Here is a 24,539-nt window from a genome sequence, read left to right on the forward strand (position 1 = left end):
TTGGTGCAATATCCTTAAGGTTATAGCTGTTTGTACCGTGCACTGTTAAATTCACAGAAACATGTGATCAGACCTATATAAATGAAGCATGAGGACATTTCAGTATAAGCCAAATTTCAGACTTTTTATCTTATGAGACCTYACACATCCATTCCTTTAGTAGAGGAATGTGCTGGCTGTGCCMTGCTCTGCAGAGGTATGTGATGAAGAGGAAGAAATTGTTCCCTATGGGATTCCTGGTGGGTAAAATACTCTTGGGCCTTCCCTCCATACTTATGATCTGTCTGTGTTCCCCGATACCAGTGGCTTGAGGCCAACTGACTGCGTTGCACAAGTGGGAGAGAGTGCAGAGCTGGGCTGCAAAAGTGAGAAAGATGGTGCTGAAATGTAGGCAGAAGCTTGAGGATTGCAGAGAGGGAGTTAAAATTTTATGAACGTTTGTTTTGTTGTGACTTGACAAGTTTAAGCCTGTCATTTATCCTAATCAAGAAAATAACTGTAAAACAGAAAAACATTATGAAGTTATGGGTTTTAGCAAAACCAATAGCTTTCATGTTAGTCCCTAAAATGTGGACCAAATGTGCAGGTCTATACAAAACAATGCTCCTGGTAATTGTTGCTCAAACAATAGTAGTGCACTAGAGATTTTAAGGCAAATGAGACTGGAAAAATGGGTTAACATGATGAAAGTTTTCAACCACTGGATACTCCRAGAGTATGTTCTATCTTCAGGATCTGTGGGGTCAAGAAACTTCTATATGAAATTCTACACACCATAGATTTTTACCAGAGTTAATTGATGTTTGTATGTATTCTGTGTGTGTGTGTGTGTGTCTTTTTTGAGGAGAAAAGAAAAAAGTATAAAGCTTGATTAGCTGTTTGCTCAGACAAACTTTTCTGTATTTTCTGTAGTTACATGACTGAAGATTAGTAATAAGAGCTCAAAATAGCTGGCATTTGGTTYGACCTAGAGCTACAGAACATAATGAACTTTGTTTAATACAAAATAGGAAACCAATGAACATTAATAAGCACCAGTAAAGATGCTGTTCAAGGTAAATGTTAACTGTTTGGTGACCGAATCTTGTGAAAAGGCATGGATCTTGCAAAGAGCATCAGGACGTTAATTGATGAAACAGAGCTTCTAACCATTTTGTACTCTAAGCTTGGATAATTCCTTGAACAATGTAGGCTGAGCATTTTTTTGTTGACAGTTTTCAGATTTAGTAGCCAGAATACCATTGGCTTTCATTATCCRTCTCCTCATCCAAAAATGGGACAAAAAAAGGATAGCTAAAATTTGTTCAAATAATCTTAATTCTGCTCTATATCTTAGTCTGCTCTCTATCTCAAAATAGGTTTAGATCATGAGAAAACTGGTAATATTTCAGGAATCATTTATTAAAAAGCAATGTTTTAAGTATATTTCCTCATGTTGACTTATTTTTTTTTCTTTATAAAATCCTAGTCTCATGGAGCATGATCTATACCAATTATATCATCTATATATKCCTTCAAGTAAATCTTTTAAAGGGCTTTTTTTTTTGGGGGGGAGGGGTATTGGGTGACTCTGCATACCCTAAAGATACTRTAACTTTAAAAGTGTTGTTTTCAAAGTAATATTGCTGGGAAGGAAACCTGGTGTAAAAAGAAAATGTTTCCTCCTCAGATCAGAGAAGCTATGACTACCTTCCTGTCTTGTCTTTTTGGGGCTGGTTAGGTAAAATTATCCTAGTAAAAGATTTGTCTAATCTGAGTTGCCTGTTGGAATTCCTTTAAAGGATTTAGGGTAATTGGTTTAGGATTGCTATTTGCACTTTCCTCTTTCTTTCCTCTTTGTTTTAATTTTATTATGTATTTTCTAGGGGTTAGAGTTAGTGAATTCCTATCTCCTCTTTAATGACCCCACACTTCTCTGTAGGACATTCAATCTCTTTAATGCATCTCACCTTATCTGTAAAACTACAAGAAAAATTAACTTGAGCTAATGCAGAACATGGAGAGATGCCAGTTTTATCAGGGTCAGAAAGGAGCTGTAGAGTACAGGTCAGCACTGAAGAATATCATTTTGGAGTTCTTAGTGACAACTTTTTATATTGCAACCATGTATTTCAGGGAAAAGCTTTTCTTCACTTGAGTTGCTGAAAGAGGAACCAGATATTTTTGGATAAAATCTGAACTGAAGCATGAGGCACTGGAGCTGTAACTTCCCACTGTATGAATGAATAGTTTATAACTAGGTAGATCTCTTCTGTGTTTTTTATATTATCATCTTGGAAATGGGTCATTATTCTTTAATTTAGGTAATTTAGATTCTTGGAAAAAGTCAGAAGACATCCAATAGCAGAGTTAAACTAGATAAAACAACAACAACAACAAACACTGGGGGGTGGGAATCTAACAGCAATTTTCCACTACCTAAAAGGCATTGCAGAGGTGACAGAGCCAGAATCTTTGTAGAGGTGCACTGTAAGAGACTGTGAGGAAGTGGTCACAAAGTGCCACAAGGGAAATTCTCTCTGGCCAAGAGGAAGAAATTCTTCCTTGTGAGAATGGTGCAGCCCAGAGAGGGGACCCAGAGAGGTGATGGCCTCTCCATCCCTGAAGATACTCAAAGCTTGATTGGATACCTRGAAGAACTAGAGACATCTTCAGGTCCTTTCCACATTTTTTGTTTGTTTGTTTTTTGTTTTTTGTTTTTTTGGTGTGTGTGTGATTCTGTGAATTATGACAAAATACAGTTAAAGTTATAACCTTTCAGAAAATAATGCATTATTCCATTCTCAAAAATTCTATTGAGATGTTTACAGTGGCTCCTACACTATGGTATATTTCCTATAATATGGGATATTTCCCGTACTAAAGCCCTGCTTGGCCATGCAATAAATACCATACAGACTATACCTACCCAGCTTCACCTGAAGCTTTGGTATCTCAATCAGCTTCATACTTTTAACTGTAATCTTAAGTTSTTTACTGAAAAAATCTTTTACAATAGCATAGACATTTTCCTTTACTAGAAGACTTTTTTTTCCCARTAGCTCAGCCCCCACAAGAAGATATGTATTTTTTATCCTGTATCTTCAGATACATGTAATTGAGATGTATAGCAAATATCTATATTTTCTCCCATTTCTCCTTATAATATGAGGGTTCCCTGGATGAAACAGCACTATATAAATGTTGAACCTAGTTGTATAGTTGAAAAAGCTGTTGACTGTGTCCACTTGGGGTTCTAGGATACTTGGAAAGAAGAAAAGAGGAGAGGTGCTTCAAGGTCTAGTGTCCTAATTCAGTGGGAAGTTGTGGAAATTGCTTTACTCCAACTATTGATTACTGGTTTACTATATAAGAATCTCTAGCTCATATGCACCTTTTACAAGGAAATCTTAGTCTCAAGTATATTTAAATGTATTTTCTGCCTGGAAATTCATAGGTTCTATTACTCTGTCTTGAACTAGTTGTTAACTCTGTCCAAGCAAAGCCTCAATACAAAGGAGTTAGAGGCAATCATTGTAACATAGTAGCTTTTTATATGCACTGTTTGAAAAAACAATGATGAATCTCATCAGGAAACTGATTAAAGAAAATGTCTGTTTTCATACATAATATATACTGAATAATTTCATCTTTTAAATATGGCCTGATTTGAATGGATATGTTCTGTTATTGGTTTTTGCTTCTACTGGATGACATTTTGTGAAAACGCTGAAAGCAGTGCTCCAGAGGGAGACAAATTAATGGGATAGAGATTCCTGCCAGATTATAAATACCAGTAAGACAGAAGAACAAAGGAGTGTGTGTGTGTGTGTGTGTGTGTGTGTGTGTGTTTCTTTTTTCTTTGTGCATTTAGATTAAATGTCATTCTAATTTAATGTAAAATTCAGTTTACTGGAAAGAATTACTAATACTCCAAAATGAGCCTGTATCTACCTAGAGCCAAGCCCCTATTGTATCATTGAGACTAGCTGGGAGGTAGCTTTGTTGGTATCAACTACATCTGTCCTTCCAAACTGAAGTTATTAAGGAGTGTTTTAACTTCTTTTCACTTCTGCCAGATAGCAAGGATGTTTTTGGAATAATTCACAAATATCTCATTTGAAATACGTAAACTATATATTTCMTTTTTAATGCTTTTCTGATTGCTTGTCTATTGCAATGAACATTCTAATTAATTTCACTAGAATTTCTTCACACGTGGTAGTCTAAACAATCTTTTAGTCACTAGTAAAAGGTGGGGAAAGAAAGAAAAGTTTGAACACTTGCAAACATATTTCACCTCACTTCATAGCCTAGGAGTTTTCATCTGAGATTACACTGTCCTAAGACCCATGGAGAAGTTTAGCTTTTCAACAGAGCCAGCATTCAAGGTAAAAGAGCTTGCAGCTTGTCAGGACTGTCATCAGTGTTCTTCTCCCATTAGAAAAGGAAGATGGTCTTTTGTTTAATGGCACAGAACTTGCTTCTGAACTTGAACGTGAASCATTTGGCTTTCCATCTCATGAGTCTAAAGCATCAGAAAAGGCAAAACTACTATATTTCAGCAAACTTTAAATGCTCCTATTTCTTCCTAACTGGTCTTTTAGAACAAAAGGCAAGTTAGAACAAAAGTAGCAGAAAACTAGATTTACAATAGCTATTATTCTGTTCTGAAAACATTGCCACATTTTTTTTCCTCATTTGTATAAAATATATTGGATCTAAATATATTGTAATCTKGACATAAGGAATTTTGGTGTGCATTCTGGTAAATCTTCATAACTTTTCGCCATTTAAAATACATTAAAAATCCCCCCAAAAGCATATGTTATACTACCTCTTATACTTCCTCTCTGTATTGTTGCCGTCACAACAATACCCAGAGTTCGGGTGAGGTCAGGAGCCCGCAACACCGCCCGCCCCTGGGCCACTCCACACTGACTCCCTCAGGAGGATGCGGCAAATGGCGTTTATTGCGTCGTTACAATTCTTTATATACGCGCTCGCAMTGTCTCTTCCTGTCTTAGCCTGCCTCGTCGTGACGTCACATCCCGTGATCTTCCGCAGCGCCYCGTTTCGCCTACCACACTGTATATCAAGGGTTTCCAGTCAGCTTCACTGAACTAGGAAAATTATCCTTTTTATCAGCCAGATTACTATAAAAATAGACTGTTCTAAGTATGTGTTTGGCTGCTAATACATATGGCCAAGTTCACCTCCAATAAAGCTGGGAGAAGTTTTTGTCTGTCTGAAAGATGGTATTTACTAACTATTATAAATAGTGTCTGATCACTCAATACCTCACATTTTAATGTAATTTTAATTCTTTAGAAAAGGATGTTTTTCAAAACACTTTCACAGAGAGAAACTGGACAGTAGTAATCACTGTATGTAATAGCATCTTGTGTTTGACATGAATTTTCTTCTAATAGCAAACCTATATTATATCTATGGATGAAATTTTGCTCCAAGCAGAGGCTAAACCAATGTGCCATTCTGCAACTCTGTCCCTTTATATGGAATGGAGTAACAGATGGGAGGAGTTTCAAAAATGTGAGCAACTTTCCAATTATTCTTCTCTGTTTAATGAAAACAATTACATGTTTTTAACTAGAAGCTGTGAACTCTTCCATGTTTCCCTCTCTACCCATTACTGAATGAATGAAACCCTTCCAGTGTTTCTGTTGTGTTCATACTACTGCTTGCTGTTAAAGTTGCCTGGTGCTATTCTGTATAAAACCCTCTAGCCAATTGTGGCGATGCTGTATGTGATGTATGTGAGCTATGGATTGTCTGTTAGACAAGTTCAGCTGAACAGTTTGGTGATTCCTCAGACTGAGGGTAGTGAAAATTTTGTCTTGCTACAATAAAAAAGAGACTGATTTCTTACTTTAAAAAGCCTTACTAAGCCATCCTTTGGAAAAGACACTTGGTATTTGTTATGAAGTGGTCTCTGTGTGATGTTTGATCACTATTAAATCTGTCCAAGTTGGCTGAGTTGTAAGCATTTGAGAATTCTTGTTCATTGTACTTGGTAGATATTTGCAAGAACTGGAAAGCTCACTCTGAGCCCTGCCAGCACAGAGGCATGTTTAGCCAAGAGCTGGCAGGACCTTCCTGCAATTTCAGTTGTATATGATTGTGATCTAGACCACAGTTGGGGGTGGAGTTGAGGATGGAGACTGAGGACAGACAGAATGGGAACAATGAAAAATCAATGACCAGCTTAGGACCTGGTTTCAGGGAAGGGGAGGATCTCTAATTTCAATCAAGAAAGTATAAACACTGGACAGAAAGAGCCCAAAGGTCTTCACATGCAGGGCACTAAGCTGAGTCCTGGAAGACAGGATCAGTTCTTTGTTCTTCTGCATGGTTTTGACATATCTCTGCAAGTTATTGTCACAATGTAAACTGATGTCAGTGGTGCTGACCACTCCATTGTGAAGTGTTTGAGATGTCCCAATATGATGCATTAAATATGAGTTGGTGAATATTGGGCACCTCAAGGAAGAAAGYTGGATGAGGACTGGCAGGAAGAAGAGAGGAAGCTGGGAGGTGACTGAAGGAGTGGACTTAGAGAAACTAACAAAGAAAATGGTGAAAGAGGGAAAGATGTGAAGTAAGAAACAGATGGCAAAAAAGGGGGGGGGGAAAGCACAGGAATAAACAAATCCAACAGTAAGTTATGCTAAGAGCTCCATCAAATCAAGGGGAGTGAGTGTATTTGGAAAGCTGTTGCATACATCTCTTTATGAAGTAGAAGAAGGGAGATTTTATGAAGACTTGATTGTTTAACCACAGTAGTGTGCAGAACTTTAGAAGAAAGACCATTCATTTCGGCATCAGCAAAGAACTTGATAACACATAGGAAACTATTAAAGAAGCTAAAGATGATGGTGATTAATAAAGAAATTGAAGATGCTAAAGAGTTGACTTTAAATTGCTGTGGTTGATGCAAGAACGGAAACTTTTTATCCAGAGGGATATTTTGAAAGCAGATACTTACAAAAGACCATGGCAGAAAAAGCATGTGTTCTGTTTAGCACAGAGTTTAAAAGTGCAGTTGTGACATGTGAAAGGCTGGCATGTCCTGCAGAAAGAAATACATGGCTTTGAGGATTCAGATGAAAAGGAGTACAATGATGGGGGCAGAATTTCTTTCTTTTTTTTAAGAAAACTTCTGTATGTGGGAACTCATAAGTGGACATGAGTTCATGACTTGGGGAGGAAAACACAAAAAAAGAACTTCTGGTTGCAACATTGCTCATGAACTGTCAGTAAGAGACCTCCATCAGTAAGAAGGTGTATCAGTCAAGATAATTTTAATGGACCTTGAGGAGTATTGGCAACAATTATACAATGAATGGCAAGACCTGTTCTTTCTACCTGTGCTCAGAAAGGATAGACTGAATTATTAGAGATACTGAGAAGGGTCATGTGAGTGASGAAAGAAGAATGTGTCATGTGAGTGTGCATTAAAAGGGCTAGAGCTGTTTAGCAAATACTATTTTATTCTCTAGGAGGAACTCCTTTAGCTACTTAAGCTTAAGGCCAATGCTTCTCAGAAATAGGCATAAAATAACCATGATACATGTAGAATGAAAAGAGAAAAAAGATCCTAATAACTTGAGCCTTACATTGGGGTTCAGAATTTGCATGTTTGGGTTATATAGCCTTAGATTTTTATTTTAGGATAATTGCTAAACAAATACCCAATAATTTGATAACATATAAAGGGAATATTTGCACCTGGAGTGGAGACAGTATTTTAGAGAGATTCTAGCAAGATTGAAAGGTGTAAAGGCTTTTGTATTGCAGAAGTGTAAACAAACAAACAAAACCTCAAAAATATTAACATTTGGCAGCATGCTCAGTGTGGGTGGTTTATGTGCCAGAATTCTTGCACAAAAGATTGAAAAAGAACTGCTAGTCTTTGGTGAAGATCAAATGTCAAGCTTACTCCTAGTGTATTTACAGTATGGAGATAACATGGTGGTATTTTTGAAGGGTTAGGTACCTAAATGGTAGAAATGCAGATTAAGTTGTCCCTAGTTGTCCCTCTCTGTCTTACCAAGCTTCTATTTGACTCTTTCTCCTTTCATCTTGTCCCTCTCAGTCCTTATACCTCTCATCTTACCATTTTTTCAGATCTAGTTCCTACTACTGGAAGTGCTTGCATATTTTAACCCTTAACTATTTGTTTTAAAATGTATAAAACCATAGGAAAGGGATCAGAATCAGGGTCTCCTGTTCCTAGCTATGTGCACTTACCAGGGCACAACACTAGGCTGCCTTTCTGATCTCATGAATAAAATTTGTTGCCTGGAGACTGGCTCTGCTGATGGTTGGGGAATGTGGCCTTCTTCTCAGCGGAATGGACTTGACGGCTTCTAAGCTCTGTGCCTTCCACCACTGTTCAATGTGTCATAGAAAACCAGAAAGGGGCACTGGTGCTTCTGCTGGACATTGTTTCCAGTAAAACCTGAAGTTAAAATGTTATTCCTAACTCTGTGGCCAGTATTAGTTTGTATTCCAAATGCTCATTCCTGAAATCTGTTTCCAAATTATGACAGTTCGAAAACATTAAATGAGAAGGATCATACTGAGATGTTTCAAGTGTGTCAGGTTGTTGAGAACAATATTTTAACTAGTATTATGATAGGGGATTGAATTTACTGGTTACRCTTAATATCATTATCTCCTCTTAATACTCTAATTCTCACATGTCCTACTTCGGTATCTCTGTTCAAGGATGGAAGAAATACACTGAATTTCATTCAGTTGTTTAAAGCTAGATGTCTGGTGTTATTTGAGATATACAAGGGCTACTGAGCCCTTAGGCTCAACCTGTAAGGTTGGCAAATGTGACACAGGACCTATGGGAGATCTGTGCCCTTCTAGAAGGGCAGATGAGCACCAGGCAGGATATCCAGCATCAGAAAATTGTTGTTTGCTGTTGGAGGAACATATACATATGATATGGAGTTTTCCTCAGCACAAAAGAATTAGTTTGTAAATGCATAATGCAAATCTGCATTAATAATGTAGTGCTATGTGGTGCTAAACATCAAATATGTTATAGCTTTCACAAGGATATTTTATTATGTCAACCACTTTGACCTATTCAGTTCCAACTTCTATATTGAGGAAAGAAATGCTGAAATCTTACTAAAGTCAAAACATGAATATTTGGTGTTGCCTAAGTTTTAAGAAACTTGGAGAGAAGTTTGAAAACAGATTTGCTTGGTGTACACTTTAAAAAAGTTTTATCCCTTTAGCACCCATTACAAGTAATAAATTATACATTGCATTGCATGTACTTTCTTCCTTGATAATATCCAAGTATACTTTGCAGTAGTGCTTTAAACCTCACCATAGCCATTTGAGCCAGATATTGCTGACTTCTTAGGGACAAATCAAGAGACATGCAGAAAATTACGAAGCCCTTGATGTAACAGTGAACAGGACCTGGTTCTCCTGACTTCTGGCTTCTATGACATGATCAGTTGCTTCTATCACCATCCCCCTTTTGTCTTGCCTCATATTTTGAAAAGCCTCGACTCAGGTCCAGGGAGCTTTCTTCCTTTTGTTGCTACATGAGACCAACTGCTTCTCATTCCTTCCTTTGGGCTTCTGGATTATAATCTCCTCTCCCCCTATCTTCTTTCTGCCCTTCTCTCTGCTGCCCCTTTTAGACATTCTGTCATAGATGCTCTCACTTACTATAAATCAGAGGTGAACTTGTTGCACTGATGAAGCTGAAAAGAGCTATCTCACCATTTCTGAACCTTGGCATACAGGGCATAACAGGGCAGCTGCAGTCAGTAGCTTTCTGTTGTTATTCTTACTAATTTGATAACTGTTGCACCTATAGGTGGGCCTGTCAGCCTGTAAACAGAGGACTTCTCATGTCACATTGGCAAATTCTTTATCAATACCGTATGTGATATTGTGGTTTTCATATTTCCATTGGCCACTGCCTCTTTCTCTGCTGCTGTTCTCATTCTGGTAGTGAACTGAGAGGCATTGCAAGCTACTCACATCCATCTCCCTCCTGCTCTGTTCCTTGCAATACATCCAGCCATCTGCATCCAGTCCTCTACTCCAGCAGCAACAGCAACAATGAATGCTGGAGACTGTGAGAAACTGTGGAGAACAGAGCAGGAGCTGGTGTTGATGTCTGTATGTGGGAAGAGAAGCAGATCTGGGGTAGAGTTGGCGTCGGTTGTGCCCTTTGAACCTTTCTCAAAGCCTGTCTSGGCTGCAAAAGTTACTGCTGCCTGTTCTTTAGGCCTCTCCACAGCCTTTCTTTCCTGGTTCCTCCCAGCATCTTCTGCACGTTGTTATGTCTCATCCTTTCAGGCTGAACACTTAGCCTCTCAAAATCTGGCCTACTTGTGTACAAACACTGTCTCATAAAGAAAATTTTCAAATTTATATGSAGGAAATGAGTATAACAAGACTGAATGCAAGATCTTATGGAAGGGAAAACTGATATTATTCTGCAGGTTTCCTCACTCTCACTCATTCTCTCATAAATTTTGCTAACTTGCACTTACATACTCCCAGGGACCAACTCATGTGCCCCATAGCCTGACCAGTATCACCAGATACTGGTGATATGTGACARAGAAGACAAGGGACAATGGTTATTGTGTTTCTTGGGTTCTTCTTCACTGATGACAGTGGACTGATTTGGGACTTGCCTTTGATACTCTTTAGGAATGGGATGTTTGGGAATTTTTGCCCCCTTGCCCCATTTTTTTGTCTAATCACCTCACAAGTATTAGGAAAAGTTTTTGAATTTCACAGTTTTCCCAATATCCTCCTCTGGATACTTTTAATGCTCCAGTCCTTTTCTCCATCTTCTTGATACTTTTTCTTAAGTCATTTTGTTCCACTTCTTCATCTGAATGAAAATCAGTTAATGCATACCTTTGCTCTTRTTCCTTTTTTTGCTGTTTTTGTATGCTTTCACACACACTCACACACACACACACTTGCATTCGTATTTCATTTATACTCATTTTAATATTTTTCTGAAAAATCTTTACATGTTGAAAGATACATGGGCACAGATAACATGAACTACAGAAAGGAAAGACTTGGATTAGTTATGGGCAATGCATTCAAGCTATTGGTGCAGTGTTAGCAAGAAGGGAGAAGCAAAATTGTTCCTGGGTTTATGTATAGACATTATTGACAGATAGTATTCTGGCAGTTTATCAGCTACTACTTGTAAGTGTGTAGTTAGAGTTCTKTTCTCTATGCCATTCTGGTAACCTTATTAAAGGGAAAACATGACTGAGACTGTAAAGGAGCAGTGAAGGGCATAAAATGGCTGGAACATAAATTACAAGTAAAAGTTAAAAAAAAAATAGTGTTGGCATGTCTCTTCAAGAAAGAGAGGTGAGGGGCAAGGCATAAGGTGTGGGATGCCCCAAAAGAAATACAAAGGTACAATGAAATCATTGGCAATTGGCAGAGGATATTATTCAGWGTCAAATGCTTCTCCTGGTTCTGCTGAGTAGGGAGATCGATGGAACTCGTCCTGAGGTCAGATAGTATCATCAAAAGCTAGGGTAGTAGAATTTTGCTCATCGTGTAWGTGGTTATACGCTAAAAATAGTCCAAACAACACAGTTTGGGCAGATGGATTTTTTATGAGGATTTGAAGTAAAATCTTCTAAGCTCAGAAATGCCTGCTGAGAATTAGCAAACAAAATAAAATATTTGCCTGCCCTACTTTTCCTGCTCAACCATTTCTGTACGGATATATTAGATACAGAAAGCAGTGGAGCAGCAGCCATTACAYTACTGTTCTCATAAAAATCCTCGAAGAATTAGTGTCTTTTATGTGGCCTATGCTCTTATCTACTCCTTCCTTTTTTTATGACTCTTCTCAGCTGCTTTTTAGAATAGTTTAAAAGTTTTCATTTTCTGTTCGTGCGTTAAGACCATAGTACATGTRTAAGAACTGAAGGCAAAGACCTGCAGCTGAGAGTGTAGTAACAGGGCTGACAAGAGAATGGAGGACAACTGGCAAWGTTGCAGGGCAAAATTGTTCCCATCTATGCTAAAAGCTGGGCAGATTCGGGAACAGAATTTTCATCAATCATTTGATCATGAGATGGAGCTAAACACGCAGAGGTTCCCTCCACACCACATCTGTCTCTTCTACTGTGGAAGATGTGCTAAATGCAAACTGTACACAACTTGTTTTTTTTTTTTGTGGCAAACTCTGGAAGCCCGGAGCAACACCTTTTTAACTCTTTGGATTGTCCATCCTTTCTGTAGCCAAGAACCTACATGATATATAAACAATTCTGCCTACTTTGGGCTGGAGAAGGTATCAYGATGGTGGCTGAGCCTCTAGCTGTGGAAGGCGTGGGAGTTGTGTTTATGAGCACAACAGCCAGAGGTAATGATTTCACTCAGTTTTGTGTCTCAAAAAGCATAGCTCAAATAATTTATTTTCGTGGCAAATTTGACATTGGCTTTTTCCAACATCCAGAAAACAGCAATTAAGTAACTAATTCTAAAATGCAACCCTGAAAAGGAAAATAATTCCTACACTGTTAAACTCTACTTAGTTATAATTTATTTTATTAATTTGAGAAATTGCTGACATTTAGGGCAGCTCTATAGAAATCAGTACTGTAATATTTTGGGTCTGATTTTTGTATTCATAAAATCTGTCTTTCATCACTTCAGTGCTGCTTTACATAGTTAGCTTCAAGAGCAAGTTGTGACTTGCTACTATGTTAGAATATCATGGTYGTTTTGAATAGACATTTTTAGCTCAGTGCTAACCTCCCATACAGCCTTGTAGTAGAGATATGCCRTGGAGGAAGAAAGGACAGAGCTGTGATTCTCAGCAGTTGGGGAAATCTAGACCAATCTGAAGGCTGCTTTGTTATAAGCACTGGCTGATCCATGTCTACGTTGTGCAAGTTGGATCTCTACTTGTGTCTTGGGCTGTCTAGAGTGGCTGCAGGCTGTATATTGAATGTATATTTAAATGCATCCTTTTATAGAGAATAAGCACAAAACATTTAAGCAACATTTAGGCTGTCAAAATGGTACTGAGGTTGCGTGTAGGTCTGCTTTGCAGAGAAAATCCATCTGGTATTAGGAGCCCAGTTCAATAGGTTAATGCATGTTTCAGAGTTGTAAAAAGTACAGTTCTTTAAAACATCAGAAAGTGGAATGGCAGCAGGTGTGAGGGATGACTCTGCTTTTTCTCTTTTTGGGGGAAGGGTGGCTTTATTCAGCAGATTTACTACATTTTAGGTAGCCTGAAGATGTGTTAAGAGTTGATAAGCTATGCATTTCAGTGACAGATTCTCTGAATATCAAAAGCATGAGTTAAACCGCCATTGTGAGTGTTTATCCTGTCATTCAATGCATTAACATGGCAGCTCTCAAGAAGAAAGGAGATCTTCACAATGTCTTTTTGTACAGTTTGRTGTCTCCAAATTGAATATGATATTATCTAGATATAGGACTCAAGAAATTAAATGCAAGCAAACATTAAGCTTAATTTCAGTATGACTTGAATTTATCTCTTTTTAATATACTTCCATGAATTAGGATAACTCATGGAAATAACTGCCCTTAGGAAATGAAACAAACACAGAGAAGTTGTTAGATAAGCAGTAGACCAAGAAYGAAAAATGCAAAGGAAGAAGGAGAAAGCATTGACATTCCAAAAAAGCAAAATTTGATCTCGCACAAGAGTACAGTTTGTAGTTAGGGCATGGAGAGATGATACTTTTAACATGCTCAAAGGCAAACTAAGGTCATTGTTAAAACAATGTAACCACAAGGCCTAGAAAACCTACAATGTTGCCAGCTCTTGTTTTAGGTGCGGAATATGAAGTTTCAGATTTAGGTAGTCAACCAGTAAGATACTTTGGAGTAAGCAGGGAGTAGAAGTAAAGTTAATATATGTAACTCATACTGTTTTTAAAACTTTCAGGCAGTGGCTATACAGCACTTATCTGCTTGGATAGATGGACTCTTTTATAATGTATCTCTAAACTCTTTTGCTAATTAATGAGGCACTGATAGGCTTTAAAGAAAATGCTCTCAATCTTTCTCAGTAAAGAAGGTGACTGTTCCTCATATTACTCCTTGCCTGTACTTTAGTCTCTAGGTATCTATTTTTATGCCTAGGTCTCTGTTTCCATTGGTTCAGTGCCATTGTTTGGTGCTTGGCTTCCTACTTTACTTGAGATGTGTAGACAAAATGAAGGAAAAAAGAGACAGCAGCAGCCCTTACCAGCAACATTTTGGAACACTGTAAATTTCTTTTTCATCCAGAAGGACACACACAAAAGTCCTAGAATACTGAGAGAGAAGAAATGTGGTAAAGCAGCATAATGAGAGGAACTGAGAGGATGCCTGAGTAAAAATAGAGAGATGATTGAAAGTGGAGTAAGAAATGGACTAACAGTAGAAGATGCAARAGAAGGAAGAGTGTAAGAGAGAAAGAAGCTGAGAAACAGAGCAAGGAAGATAGTGAACAAAAGGGAAACATAAGGAATATTCACTGGAAAGAGAGGAGCTGGAGAAAGGGAGGAACCAAAATGAAGTAAAAGAGGATTGTACAAATAAAACTTGGAAAGCTGAAGTTARGCTGTGATTAGAAGTAGAAAAAGAAACACATATGGAACAGATACTTAGGAAGATKAATAGAGAGACAAGAAGAGAAAGACAGATTTAACAGTCATACTGTGAACAACAGAGAACATAGGCAATTTTAAAGCTGTCAGTCCAATAGGATGTCSAACTGGGAGAGCTCAGGAGTCATCACTAGAGACTTACAGATTGATAGGACCATCCAACCCTGCAGAAGATCTTATTTAATAGGATAACTAAAGCAACATGCAGTTCACTGAGCTGAATTTTAGTGGTGATAGTTTGAGTTATAAGAATCACARCCTGCAGAGAAGAGTGGCAAAGATTGTGGCTCTGGAGAGAGATGTAATGGTGATGAGGGAAAACACACTAACCAGAAACTTCAAGAGAACATTTGGCAGTAAAAATAGCACTTCAGGATTTGTGATGACTTTACRAAACTGAAAGTTATTTTGGTGGTGTCCAAGGCTTTAATGTCCTCTCATTTAGAATGGCACAGATTGTGACATTATGGTCACATAATGCTTACTGGAAGGACTTTGCAGCCRTCAGAAAAATATAGCAGAAGRTAAAATTAATCAGAAGTATCCAACYYTAACTTTYATACAAAAAGTAAGAAATAATTGAMTGTACACTGGGGACTAGGAGCAAAGAAATGTAATTTGTATTCACCTCTAGTATAYGTGTTCCGTCTGTGATTTGTCTGAATTCAGGTTAACAACATAGATACCTCTCCATGCCCCGAGCCACCACCTTTTTTCTCTGCATAGCATTTTCTAAAACAACAGTATTGTACTTACTGAACATAAGAAAAGAAATTGTGACCTAAATACAAGCATGATTTTGTTTGGCTGTTTAGCAGCCTGGATTCCCATAACAGCAATGCTTAAAATAGTCTGGCTTGAGATGTCTGTGATACAAAGGAAATTCTTACCAGGTAGATTCATACCAATGACAGTGATGGATTCATGGAAAGATATGAAATAACAGAGTCAATCAAACTGAGCAAACAGGCATAGTTCCTGTCTATTTTAAACAAAGGAGATGCAAATTACATGTAAAAAGATAACTTGTTAACAAGAAATTCAAGTGCTGAAGATGACTGGAACATGGGAACAAAGAAAATGGATCTAGAAATAAAAAATGACATTACCTCAGGGACTGATTTTTGCAGTATTTTTAGGAAGAGTGGGAATCCTCTGTCCTCAGAAAAATGTCATACAGAGAAAACAGAGACCATATGCTGAAAAAGACTTTTCAGCTGCTGTTTAAGGGTTTTCTCAGTGACTCTGTTCTGACTTTGCTGAACCTCCTCATTCATATTTCAGAATCTCTGAGCTCAAGTGGCTAAATAGAGCCTGATGGAAAATTATCAGGCAGAAAGCTACTGTAGGTTATGAATCCCTTTCATGCCTGTCTTTGTGTTGCCTTTCCTTCTTTAAGTAGTATTCTCCTGTTAAGATAGTACTTGAGACATACAAATTCACCAGGAACAGTTCAAGGCTCTGTACATATTCTCCTTTCRGAAAGGGGATGATTTGGAGTAAGTAGGGTGCAAGAGAATGTAGGAATCCCAAGAGAGCCATATGAGAGTTGGGGCTGGACTGAGGAACTAATGTGAGCGTCTCTTCAAATCTTTTTTTTTTTTTCCCTGTAGATCTTAAGAGTACCTGTGGGCTAGAAGATAGTGCTGCAGTGCAATACCTGACTGGGCAAGTGGTATATAGGAATGTTCACAAGTTTGAGTCATTTCCTTACAGTTTTGAGTATTGTCTTCTACTGTGGTTGATGTAATCTGGCCTGTGAATGATGGTTCCCGCTTTCCTCTGGACTTGATTTAATTCTGAGTAAGGCAGACAAATTGTAGGCCCACATGTGTGCATGCGTGCACACATATATGCACATATGCAGAGATAAAATCCAGATTTTTCTAGAGAATGACACAGCTTGCTTGCTTGTTAATGACTAAGCTATATGAATTCTCTAGACTTGTCTTAACGATTTTTGCACACTTTTATTTGTAAGGAGAATCTGTGTGAGCCAAGAGCATTTATATAGTGCACAAGTAGTTTTTTTGTTGCTAAAAACCCCTACATGCTGACAAAACTACGTGCGAAAGTCTAGAGACTGATCCCTGGCATTGTTGACTTCTTGTCAGCTTAGAATGGAGCTACATCATGATGTTGAGTCATTGGATCTTATATTTAAGGGATGTGATTTACTGAAGGTGAAGTTATTTAAAAAGAAGTGAGATGTCTTTTCATATGTTGCAGTTCCCTGGAGTTCTTCGGTTAATATGTTGTACAGTCACATCTTTCTCCTTTTGCTGTGACCCTCATATAAATAACCAGAGGATGGATTCTGTACGATGGTCTGCAATGAAGTAAATTGAACACAGTTTAGCAAATGCAGGTGATTGGAGTAATGTTAAATAAAAGCATTCCTGATACAAGTGGAATTTGAAAAGGATGAATTTTCAAACCCTATGTATCTTCAGAGCTAGATCTGTGTATAATTATATCTTTCCTGAGAGAAAGATCTACTGAGAAATGTTGTTTAGGCTTTCACTGCATTACACTGCTGCTAATTCAGGYATATCTATGTGTATAACTGTTTCAGTTGAGAATGTGAGTGTTTTTTATACTGAAATGGTTATATTGCTACAGTCTCTAGCACAGATATATACCATTATCTTAGTACTTTATCCTGATACAACTTATTTTTCATCTACAGTAACTGATAAAATTAATGTATTCTTTGCTACACCCATATATTTATATTCTTTTTAAAGGTCTTGTACAATCTACCTCAACCAAGCTAATTAAAGTCTTGTGATTTTTGTATGTCAGTAAATCCCRATGGGCCTGCATATGTAGCTATTGCATTCAGGCAATATCCAATCACTTCAGTGATTAGCAGGCTTATAAGCAAATGCATATTTGGTCCCAGTATGATTTTTTAGCTTTTGTTTGTTTGTCTTTGTTTTATTATAACATTTAATCAGACCAGAATAAGTTTCAATATCTCATTTATAAACTGTTTGTAATTGTAATTATATAAGGCTAATATTTTCAGAAAACCTGTAACAGTGCTACAGTAACCAGCCAAGCTATGAGATTAATTTGTAAAATGGAAATCAACRTGCTGTTTTATTGATGTTATAAAAGTTCCAGAAGAGGCCAGAAGCCAAACGATACTGTTCGGAAAGTGGGAGGTGAAAAGTCAAAGAACACAGGATTTAGACACATGTTGTTTGATGGGAATGCATATATTATGATGTATGTAATAGAATGGCTCRGTTAAATATGTGTTATTCCTATTTGATTTTACATTCCGTGATGTTTTGCCAAACTTTGGATGTGTACTGTCCTATTTGTCCAGAGAGATGAGATGAGATGTGAGGTGAGATGAAGCAAGGTAACATGTAAACAGTGAGTAGGGGCAAGTTTTCAGCATTCATCAGCTTCTCTTGCTGAGGAAGCTGGCTGGTATATACTAGCATGGAGCGTGAGCATGTATTAGAGGAGGAAATCATTGGTGTCTAGGAGCAAAGTGAAAGGGACGATTCTGCAATGATRTTAAAATCTCCTAGATATGATTTCTGTGTTTTGTTCACACACTATGGGTAAAATCAACTAGTGGCGAGAAGAGCATTACCTACAGAGATGGGTTTTGGTTTTCCGTTGCCTCTTAGCATGGACATTGGCCGTTTCCAGAAGAGCCTCTGCTAAGCATGTTCCTTGAAGGTGCCTGTTAGACATCCCTGCTGCCTGTTTTCACACAGTGTTTTTGTGATTTTTTGGTCTTTTACTCATGATCAGTACACTTTTTACAGGACTTCATGGCTACACACTGTTTGGAGGTGTGGGGCAGAAATGGTTGTGGGCTGTTTGAACAAAGCCATTATTTGGTTGTATGGAAAACTGAGGGTGTATCCCTTCAGACTTGTGTTTTGTATGATGACTGCAAGTTGTTTTTGAGACACAGCTATCTAATCCATGTGTATGAGTATTGCTATCGCTATCCATTCCAAAATGACAACAAATATGAATTTGGGCATTTAGCAGGCTTTTGCACAGGGATCTCAGGGCATTTTGCTCCAATTCTGTGATTATCGTGATCTTGAAGGTGGTGTTTAGCCAAAGAACCAAGGACTTTTCCCTTTCTTTCTTCTTCTATTTTTTTCTTTTTTCTTTTCTCTCTCTCTCTCTCTCTTTTTTTTTTTTTTTTTTTTTTTTTTTTTTTTTTTTTTTTTTTTTTTTTTTTTTTTTTTTTTAAGGTGTTTGGCTCCCATTTAGGCAACTGGATGAAATAGGCAGCTTTCTAGATGTGCTAGGCACTTGGCTGCTTAATCTGCCATTCTTGCTCTCACAGAGATACATTTGTCCTACTTAAAAATATAAGCAGGGTTGGGTGGTTCCACAGCAATATTTGCAGACCCTTGGATACTGGACGTATGTGAATAAATATAAAAGTAATTACTTAGGCCACCAAAAATAGTCTGAGAAGTAAATAAACTCATCAGCCCCCCCCCCCAAAAAAAGAGTAATCTTGCTCTTAATGTTGCTCTGATAATAGGGCCATTGATAAAAGCTGATAGACTGGATTCTTAGCCATGTTGAGCCACGCAATTAAGGCATTTTTTTCTGGGGTTTATGCACCAGGTACATTATAATAAAAGCTTTGGGGATGTATAGCCTAAGGTGGTGCTGTCAGAAGTCACCCCACATGGTGATGGATGTCCAGCCCCACTAAGGATGAGAGATACTTTAGCTGGATATTGTGGTCCCCAGCCTCCTTGACAGAGCAGCTCAATCCAGGAAAGATTCACCAGTCATCCCAAAAGACTTCATGGGGCACGCAAGGACAGAAGAACAGGAAAACTAAAATCCTAGCGGAAAAGCAATTTCTGCACTAGGTAATAGGTACAACATAGTTGCACCCCTGGAGGACCATGTCCTTTGATTTGTCTCATTAAATATGTCAGGTTAGTGATTCAGATGCTGTATGAATGAATGTTTAAGTTTATTGTCAGGAGTTGTAGCATCGTGGTAAAAYTTACAGCAGCCTCAGTGCACAGCTTGGCTGCCCCACCCCCACCCACACTGCCGAGTTTCTTCAGTTACCTAGCCCYTTTTTTTGCTGTTTGTCCACTATGAGGGTGGAAGAGGAAGAAGCAGTAATGGGAAACCAGATAATACTATACTGCTCCATCTTCTCTTCAACTGCTTTTGATCACCTTGAGCCTGTCTGTTGCACTGGATGAGAAACCAAAGCCCACCTTAAATACTCATAATTCATGGGTGTGACTTGCAGAATTTACCCAGTCGAGCTGCTGTCGGAGCATGGCTGCTGCAGCAAGGGTGAGAGAGAAACTGTCGGGGAGGAAGGTGAAAGTGTGGCAAGAGGGGCCACGGAGGCTGGGCAGGAGGACCGTGCTGCAGCAGGCATGAATCTCCGAGGGAGCAGAGGGGCAGATCTCCAAGAAGGTCATCAGACTTACTGCAGCAACACGGAAACGGCACCAGCGAAGGCACCAGACCTGGCTGGAGGCCCATTTTCTTCGGAGCCCTGCGCTGATTTAACCCTCCCCGGCGGATGCGTTTTTGCAGTGCAGCAGCAGGTCCAGAAGGGGTTGGCGGCCCTCCCCCCGCGCCGCCGTGGCTTCAGCAGCCAGGCCGCGGCGGAGGCGAGCGGGGCCGGGGCGCCGCGCCGCCCGCACTGCCGTGCCGGGGCAGCCGCTCGCGGCGTGGGCGGGCAGGAGCCGCCCGCGCCCCTCCCGTCTCGGGGGCGGCCCCCCGCCACCGGGYGCCTACCGGGAGAGACGGGGCCCGGCGCAACACGTGGGTGAGGACGGTGTTGCCGGGGGAGGGGGTGGAGCGGGTGTCGGCCTCGCTTTCCCCGGGAAGCCGGGAAAGGGGCTCTCGGTGCAGCGTGGGGCAGTTGTGCCCGGCCCCGGGGAGGAAGAGGAGGGCTCGCCCCCGAAGGCCCCCCGCCCCAGCCGGCCTCGGTGTCGCTGTTCCCTGCCCAGGTGCTGAACCGAAGCCAGCCGCGGCTTAGCGTCCTCCCCCGCCTCCTCCCGCGCAGCAGCTGGAGCAGGAGAAAGCGGATCCAGCGATTCCCCGTCCCTCCTCCTTCTTCCTCTTCCTCCTCCTCCTCCTCCTCCTCCTCCCCCCCCCTCCCCCGAGCCGCCGGAGGGAGAGAGGCCGGAGCCGCCGTCTCGGGCAACGGGCGAGCATGGGCCGGGCGGCGGCGCGGCCGGCGGCGGAGCCTGGGGAGGCGGCGGCGGGGCCGGAGGCGGCCGGTGACTGCAGCTCGCCGCTTGCATGAGGCGACCGGGAGCCGGTGGCGGGGCTTGAGGCCGAGCCAGGGCCAAGGCCGGGCTCCGGAGCTCCCCACCTCCGRCCATGGCAGCGGCTGCCTGGCGGAGCCGCAGCGGGGCGGCGGCGCTGGGCCTGCTGCTCCTGCTGCTGGGTCTCTGCGCCGGGCGGGCAGCCGGCGGGCAGCTCCGCTACTCGGTGCGGGAGGAGCTGCCGCACGGTGCCTTCGTGGGCAACGTGGCGAGCGACCTGGGTGTGGATCCGCGGCGGCTGGCGGCACGGGGAGCGCGGCTCACCTCGGGCAGCGGCCGGCAGTACCTGGAGCTGGAACTGGACCGCGGAGTGCTGCTGGTGCGGGAACGTGTGGACAGGGAGGCGCTCTGCGAGTTGAGCCCCTCCTGCTTTCTCAGCCTGGAGCTGGTCATTGAGCAGCCCATCGAGGTGCACAACGTGGAGGTGGAGGTGCTGGACATCAACGACAACGCACCTCGCTTCCCCCGCCAGGACTATCAGCTGGACATCAGTGAGTCTGCGGTGCCCGGGGCCCGCTTTCACATCGAGAGTGCCCAGGACCCTGATGTGGGCACCAACTCTGTGCAGAGCTACCAGCTCAGCCCCAGCCACCACTTTGCCCTGGACCTCAAAGGCTTCCAGCGGGGGAGCAAACTGCTGGAGCTGGTGCTGCAGCAGCCTCTGGACAGGGAACAGAGTGCTCTGCAGCAGCTGGTGCTCACTGCTGTGGATGGTGGGAATCCTCCCAAGTCTGGCACRGCCCAGATATCTGTACGGGTTGTGGACACCAATGACAACCCACCTGCTTTTGACCGGTCCACCTACACTGTGAGGCTCCTGGAGAATGCCCCACCTGGCACGCTAGTGGTCAAACTCAATGCCTCAGACCCTGACGAGGGTTCCAATGGGGATGTGATCTACTCCTTTGGGAGCTACACCCCACAGAAGGTGAGACAGCTTTTCAGTGTGGATCCACACTCGGGGGAGGTGCGGGTTAATGGTACCTTGGACTATGAAGAGGCATCATCCTATGAGATCTATGTGCAAGCCACTGACCAGGGCCCTGTCTCCATGGCTGGGCACTGCAAAGTGTTGGTCAACATTGTGGATGCCAATGATAATGTTCCTGAGGTGRTTCTGACTTCCCTGTACAGCCCAGTGCCAGAGGATGCAAAGGCAGGAACTGTGGTGGCCCTGATGAGTGTCACTGACCAGGACTCAGGACTGAACAAGCAGGTGAGTCTACGTATCCCCCCTGGCCTCCCCTTCACACTCAACTCCTTCAAGAACTCCTACACCCTGATCACTCAGGGTAACCTGGACCGTGAAAAGGCAGCATCCTTCAACATCACAGTTACAGCTACCGACTCTGGGAGCCCCCCTCTCTCCTCCCAGAAGGTGATCCATGTGGAGATCTCTGACATCAATGACAATCCCCCACACTTTGAGGAACCTGTCTACTCAGTTTACATACCTGAGAACAACCCCCTTGGGGTCTTGCTATGCACAGTCAAAGCCACCGACCCAGATGTTGCTGAAAATGCCTATGTATCCTATTCTCTACTGGATGGGGATATTGAAGGGCTACCTGTCACCTCCTATGTCTCCATTAAATCTGATAATGGCAACATATATGCAGTCTACTCCTTTGACTATGAGACACTAAGGGAGTTCCAAGTGGTTGTCCAGGCTCAGGATGCTGGGATCCCACCATTGAGCAGCACTGTTCCTGTCCACATTTACGTCATGGACGAGAATGACCATGCTCCACAGATTCTGTATCCTACCTCAACCAACAATTCAGCAGCCCTAGAGATGATCCCGCGCTCGGCAAATGCAGGATATTTGGTAACCAAAGTTATAGCCATTGATGGGGATTCAGGACAAAATGCCTGGTTGTTCTACCGTCTGGTACAAACATCAAATTCAGATCTATTCAGGGTGGAGCTCCATAGTGGGGAGATTAGGACTACTCGCAAATTGGGGGAAGAGAACACATCTACTTTCAACTTGACAGTGGAGGTGAGAGACAATGGAGAGCCAGCAATGTCCTCATCAGTGGCCATCGCAATTGCCGTGGTGGACAGAGTTTCCAAAATCATCCCTGACACGAGAAGGCATGTTAAAAGTACAAGGAATTACTCAGAAATCACTCTTTATCTCATTATCGCTTTGAGCGCCATCTCCTTCGTTTTCCTTTTCACAATTATTGGGCTTACTATTATCAAGTGCTACAGATACAGTCTGTATGGGGACTCTTGCTGTGCAGGTTTTTGTGGGGTAAGAGAACGGTGCCCTGCTGAAATGTACAAACAGGCCAACAACAACATCGATGCTAGGTTGCCCCATGGTTTAAAAGTGCAGCCCCATTTCATTGAAGTGAGGGGCAATGGGTCTCTCACTAAGACCTACTGCTATAAGGCATGCCTAACTGCAGGATCAGGAAGTGACACTTTTATGTTTTACAATACTTGTGGCCCAACAGGAACTGGTCCCTCTGCAGTGATGACTGAGAGGCATCTGACAGGACAGAGTGGGCAGAGTGCACAAAACCTGATCATACTTAAAAATGACTCCATTACTCCTAACGAGGTGAGGCTACACTGATAATGGCCAGTGCTCTGGGCAAATATATACTTAAGAGGAGATTCAAACTGAAAAGCTCAGAGTCCTTGTATTCCCTTTTGCATTTACTGACAAACAACTACAAAACTCATCTCTAAGGAATTTTAATCTGTGCAATGCATTTTGTTTCTAGGTAAATACTGGGGCTTTCAGGGTCCATTTGGTAAGTTCAGCATATGTGTCTATTATCAGCTATTCATTTCTTTCTTGTAGTATATGCTAAATAGAGTGTTGCCTTTTTCTCTTAGAGATCTAAAATTGCCTGCTGCCACAGAGCACTAGGATATGACACATGTGGTCTTACATTTTTAATGCTAAAGCTAGTATTGTGGGAAAAAATAAAAAGAGATTAGCCAGGAAATCAAGAGGCTACTTTATGGCAATTATAGATATTTGCAACTTTATTGAGTTCATACCTAAGCAAAGTTGTTGGAGCTAGATCATTACAATAATACATGTTGGTTACTAATGTGGGTGTATTTCATTTGTCTAAAAACTGAAGTCTCTCTTTCAATAATATTTGTTTTACATGATGCTAAGTTTTACACTTTCTGGACTGTGACAATCCAGTGACATCTTTCTAGAGCATCATAGCAAGTTACAATCATTATGTTACAGTGCAACAACTTCTAACCTGCTGTGTTGCTATTGAAAATTGTTTAATCCCTATGGTCTGACCAGCAGTATATTAACCTTTTCAATATTTTCCCATGGTGAGAAATTAATGGTTGCTTTCTGAAAAGCATACAGCCAGTCTGCAGTTGGTGTATAGGTTTTATACTCTGTACAGTTTCATCTTTACAGATATTGGAGCCAAACCCAGAAACACTCACCTGGAGAGAATAATTCTGGCTGGCAAAAGGAAAATTTTGCAATTACTCTGTATTATGTGTATGCCAGGACTGTGGCAGGCATGAAGTCAGTTTGTGCGTTAATGTGTAGTATGTATCCAGGCATGGG

At 41.1% G+C, this 24,539-nt stretch overlaps 1 protein-coding gene across 2 annotated transcripts in view; it reads left to right on the plus strand.

Moving 5' to 3' along the window:
• The first annotated feature begins 21,026 nt into the window (after positions 1 to 21,026).
• The window catches only part of PCDHAC2 (protocadherin alpha subfamily C, 2), a 48,153-nt gene continuing 44,640 nt past the window's right edge, over positions 21,027 to 24,539 (plus strand). For both annotated transcript variants that reach the window (XM_085318461.1, XM_085318462.1), the window contains exon 1: positions 21,027 to 23,546. In XM_085318461.1, the coding sequence (XP_085174587.1) occupies positions 21,030 to 23,546 (2,517 nt within the window). In that variant the 5' untranslated portion in view covers positions 21,027 to 21,029. The remainder of the gene's footprint in view (positions 23,547 to 24,539) is intronic.

This window comes from Rhea americana, unplaced genomic scaffold, assembly GCF_003343005.1.
Source record: "Rhea americana isolate MKP2758 unplaced genomic scaffold, rheAme1 scaffold_537, whole genome shotgun sequence".
NCBI classification, from domain to species: domain Eukaryota; kingdom Metazoa; phylum Chordata; class Aves; order Rheiformes; family Rheidae; genus Rhea; species Rhea americana.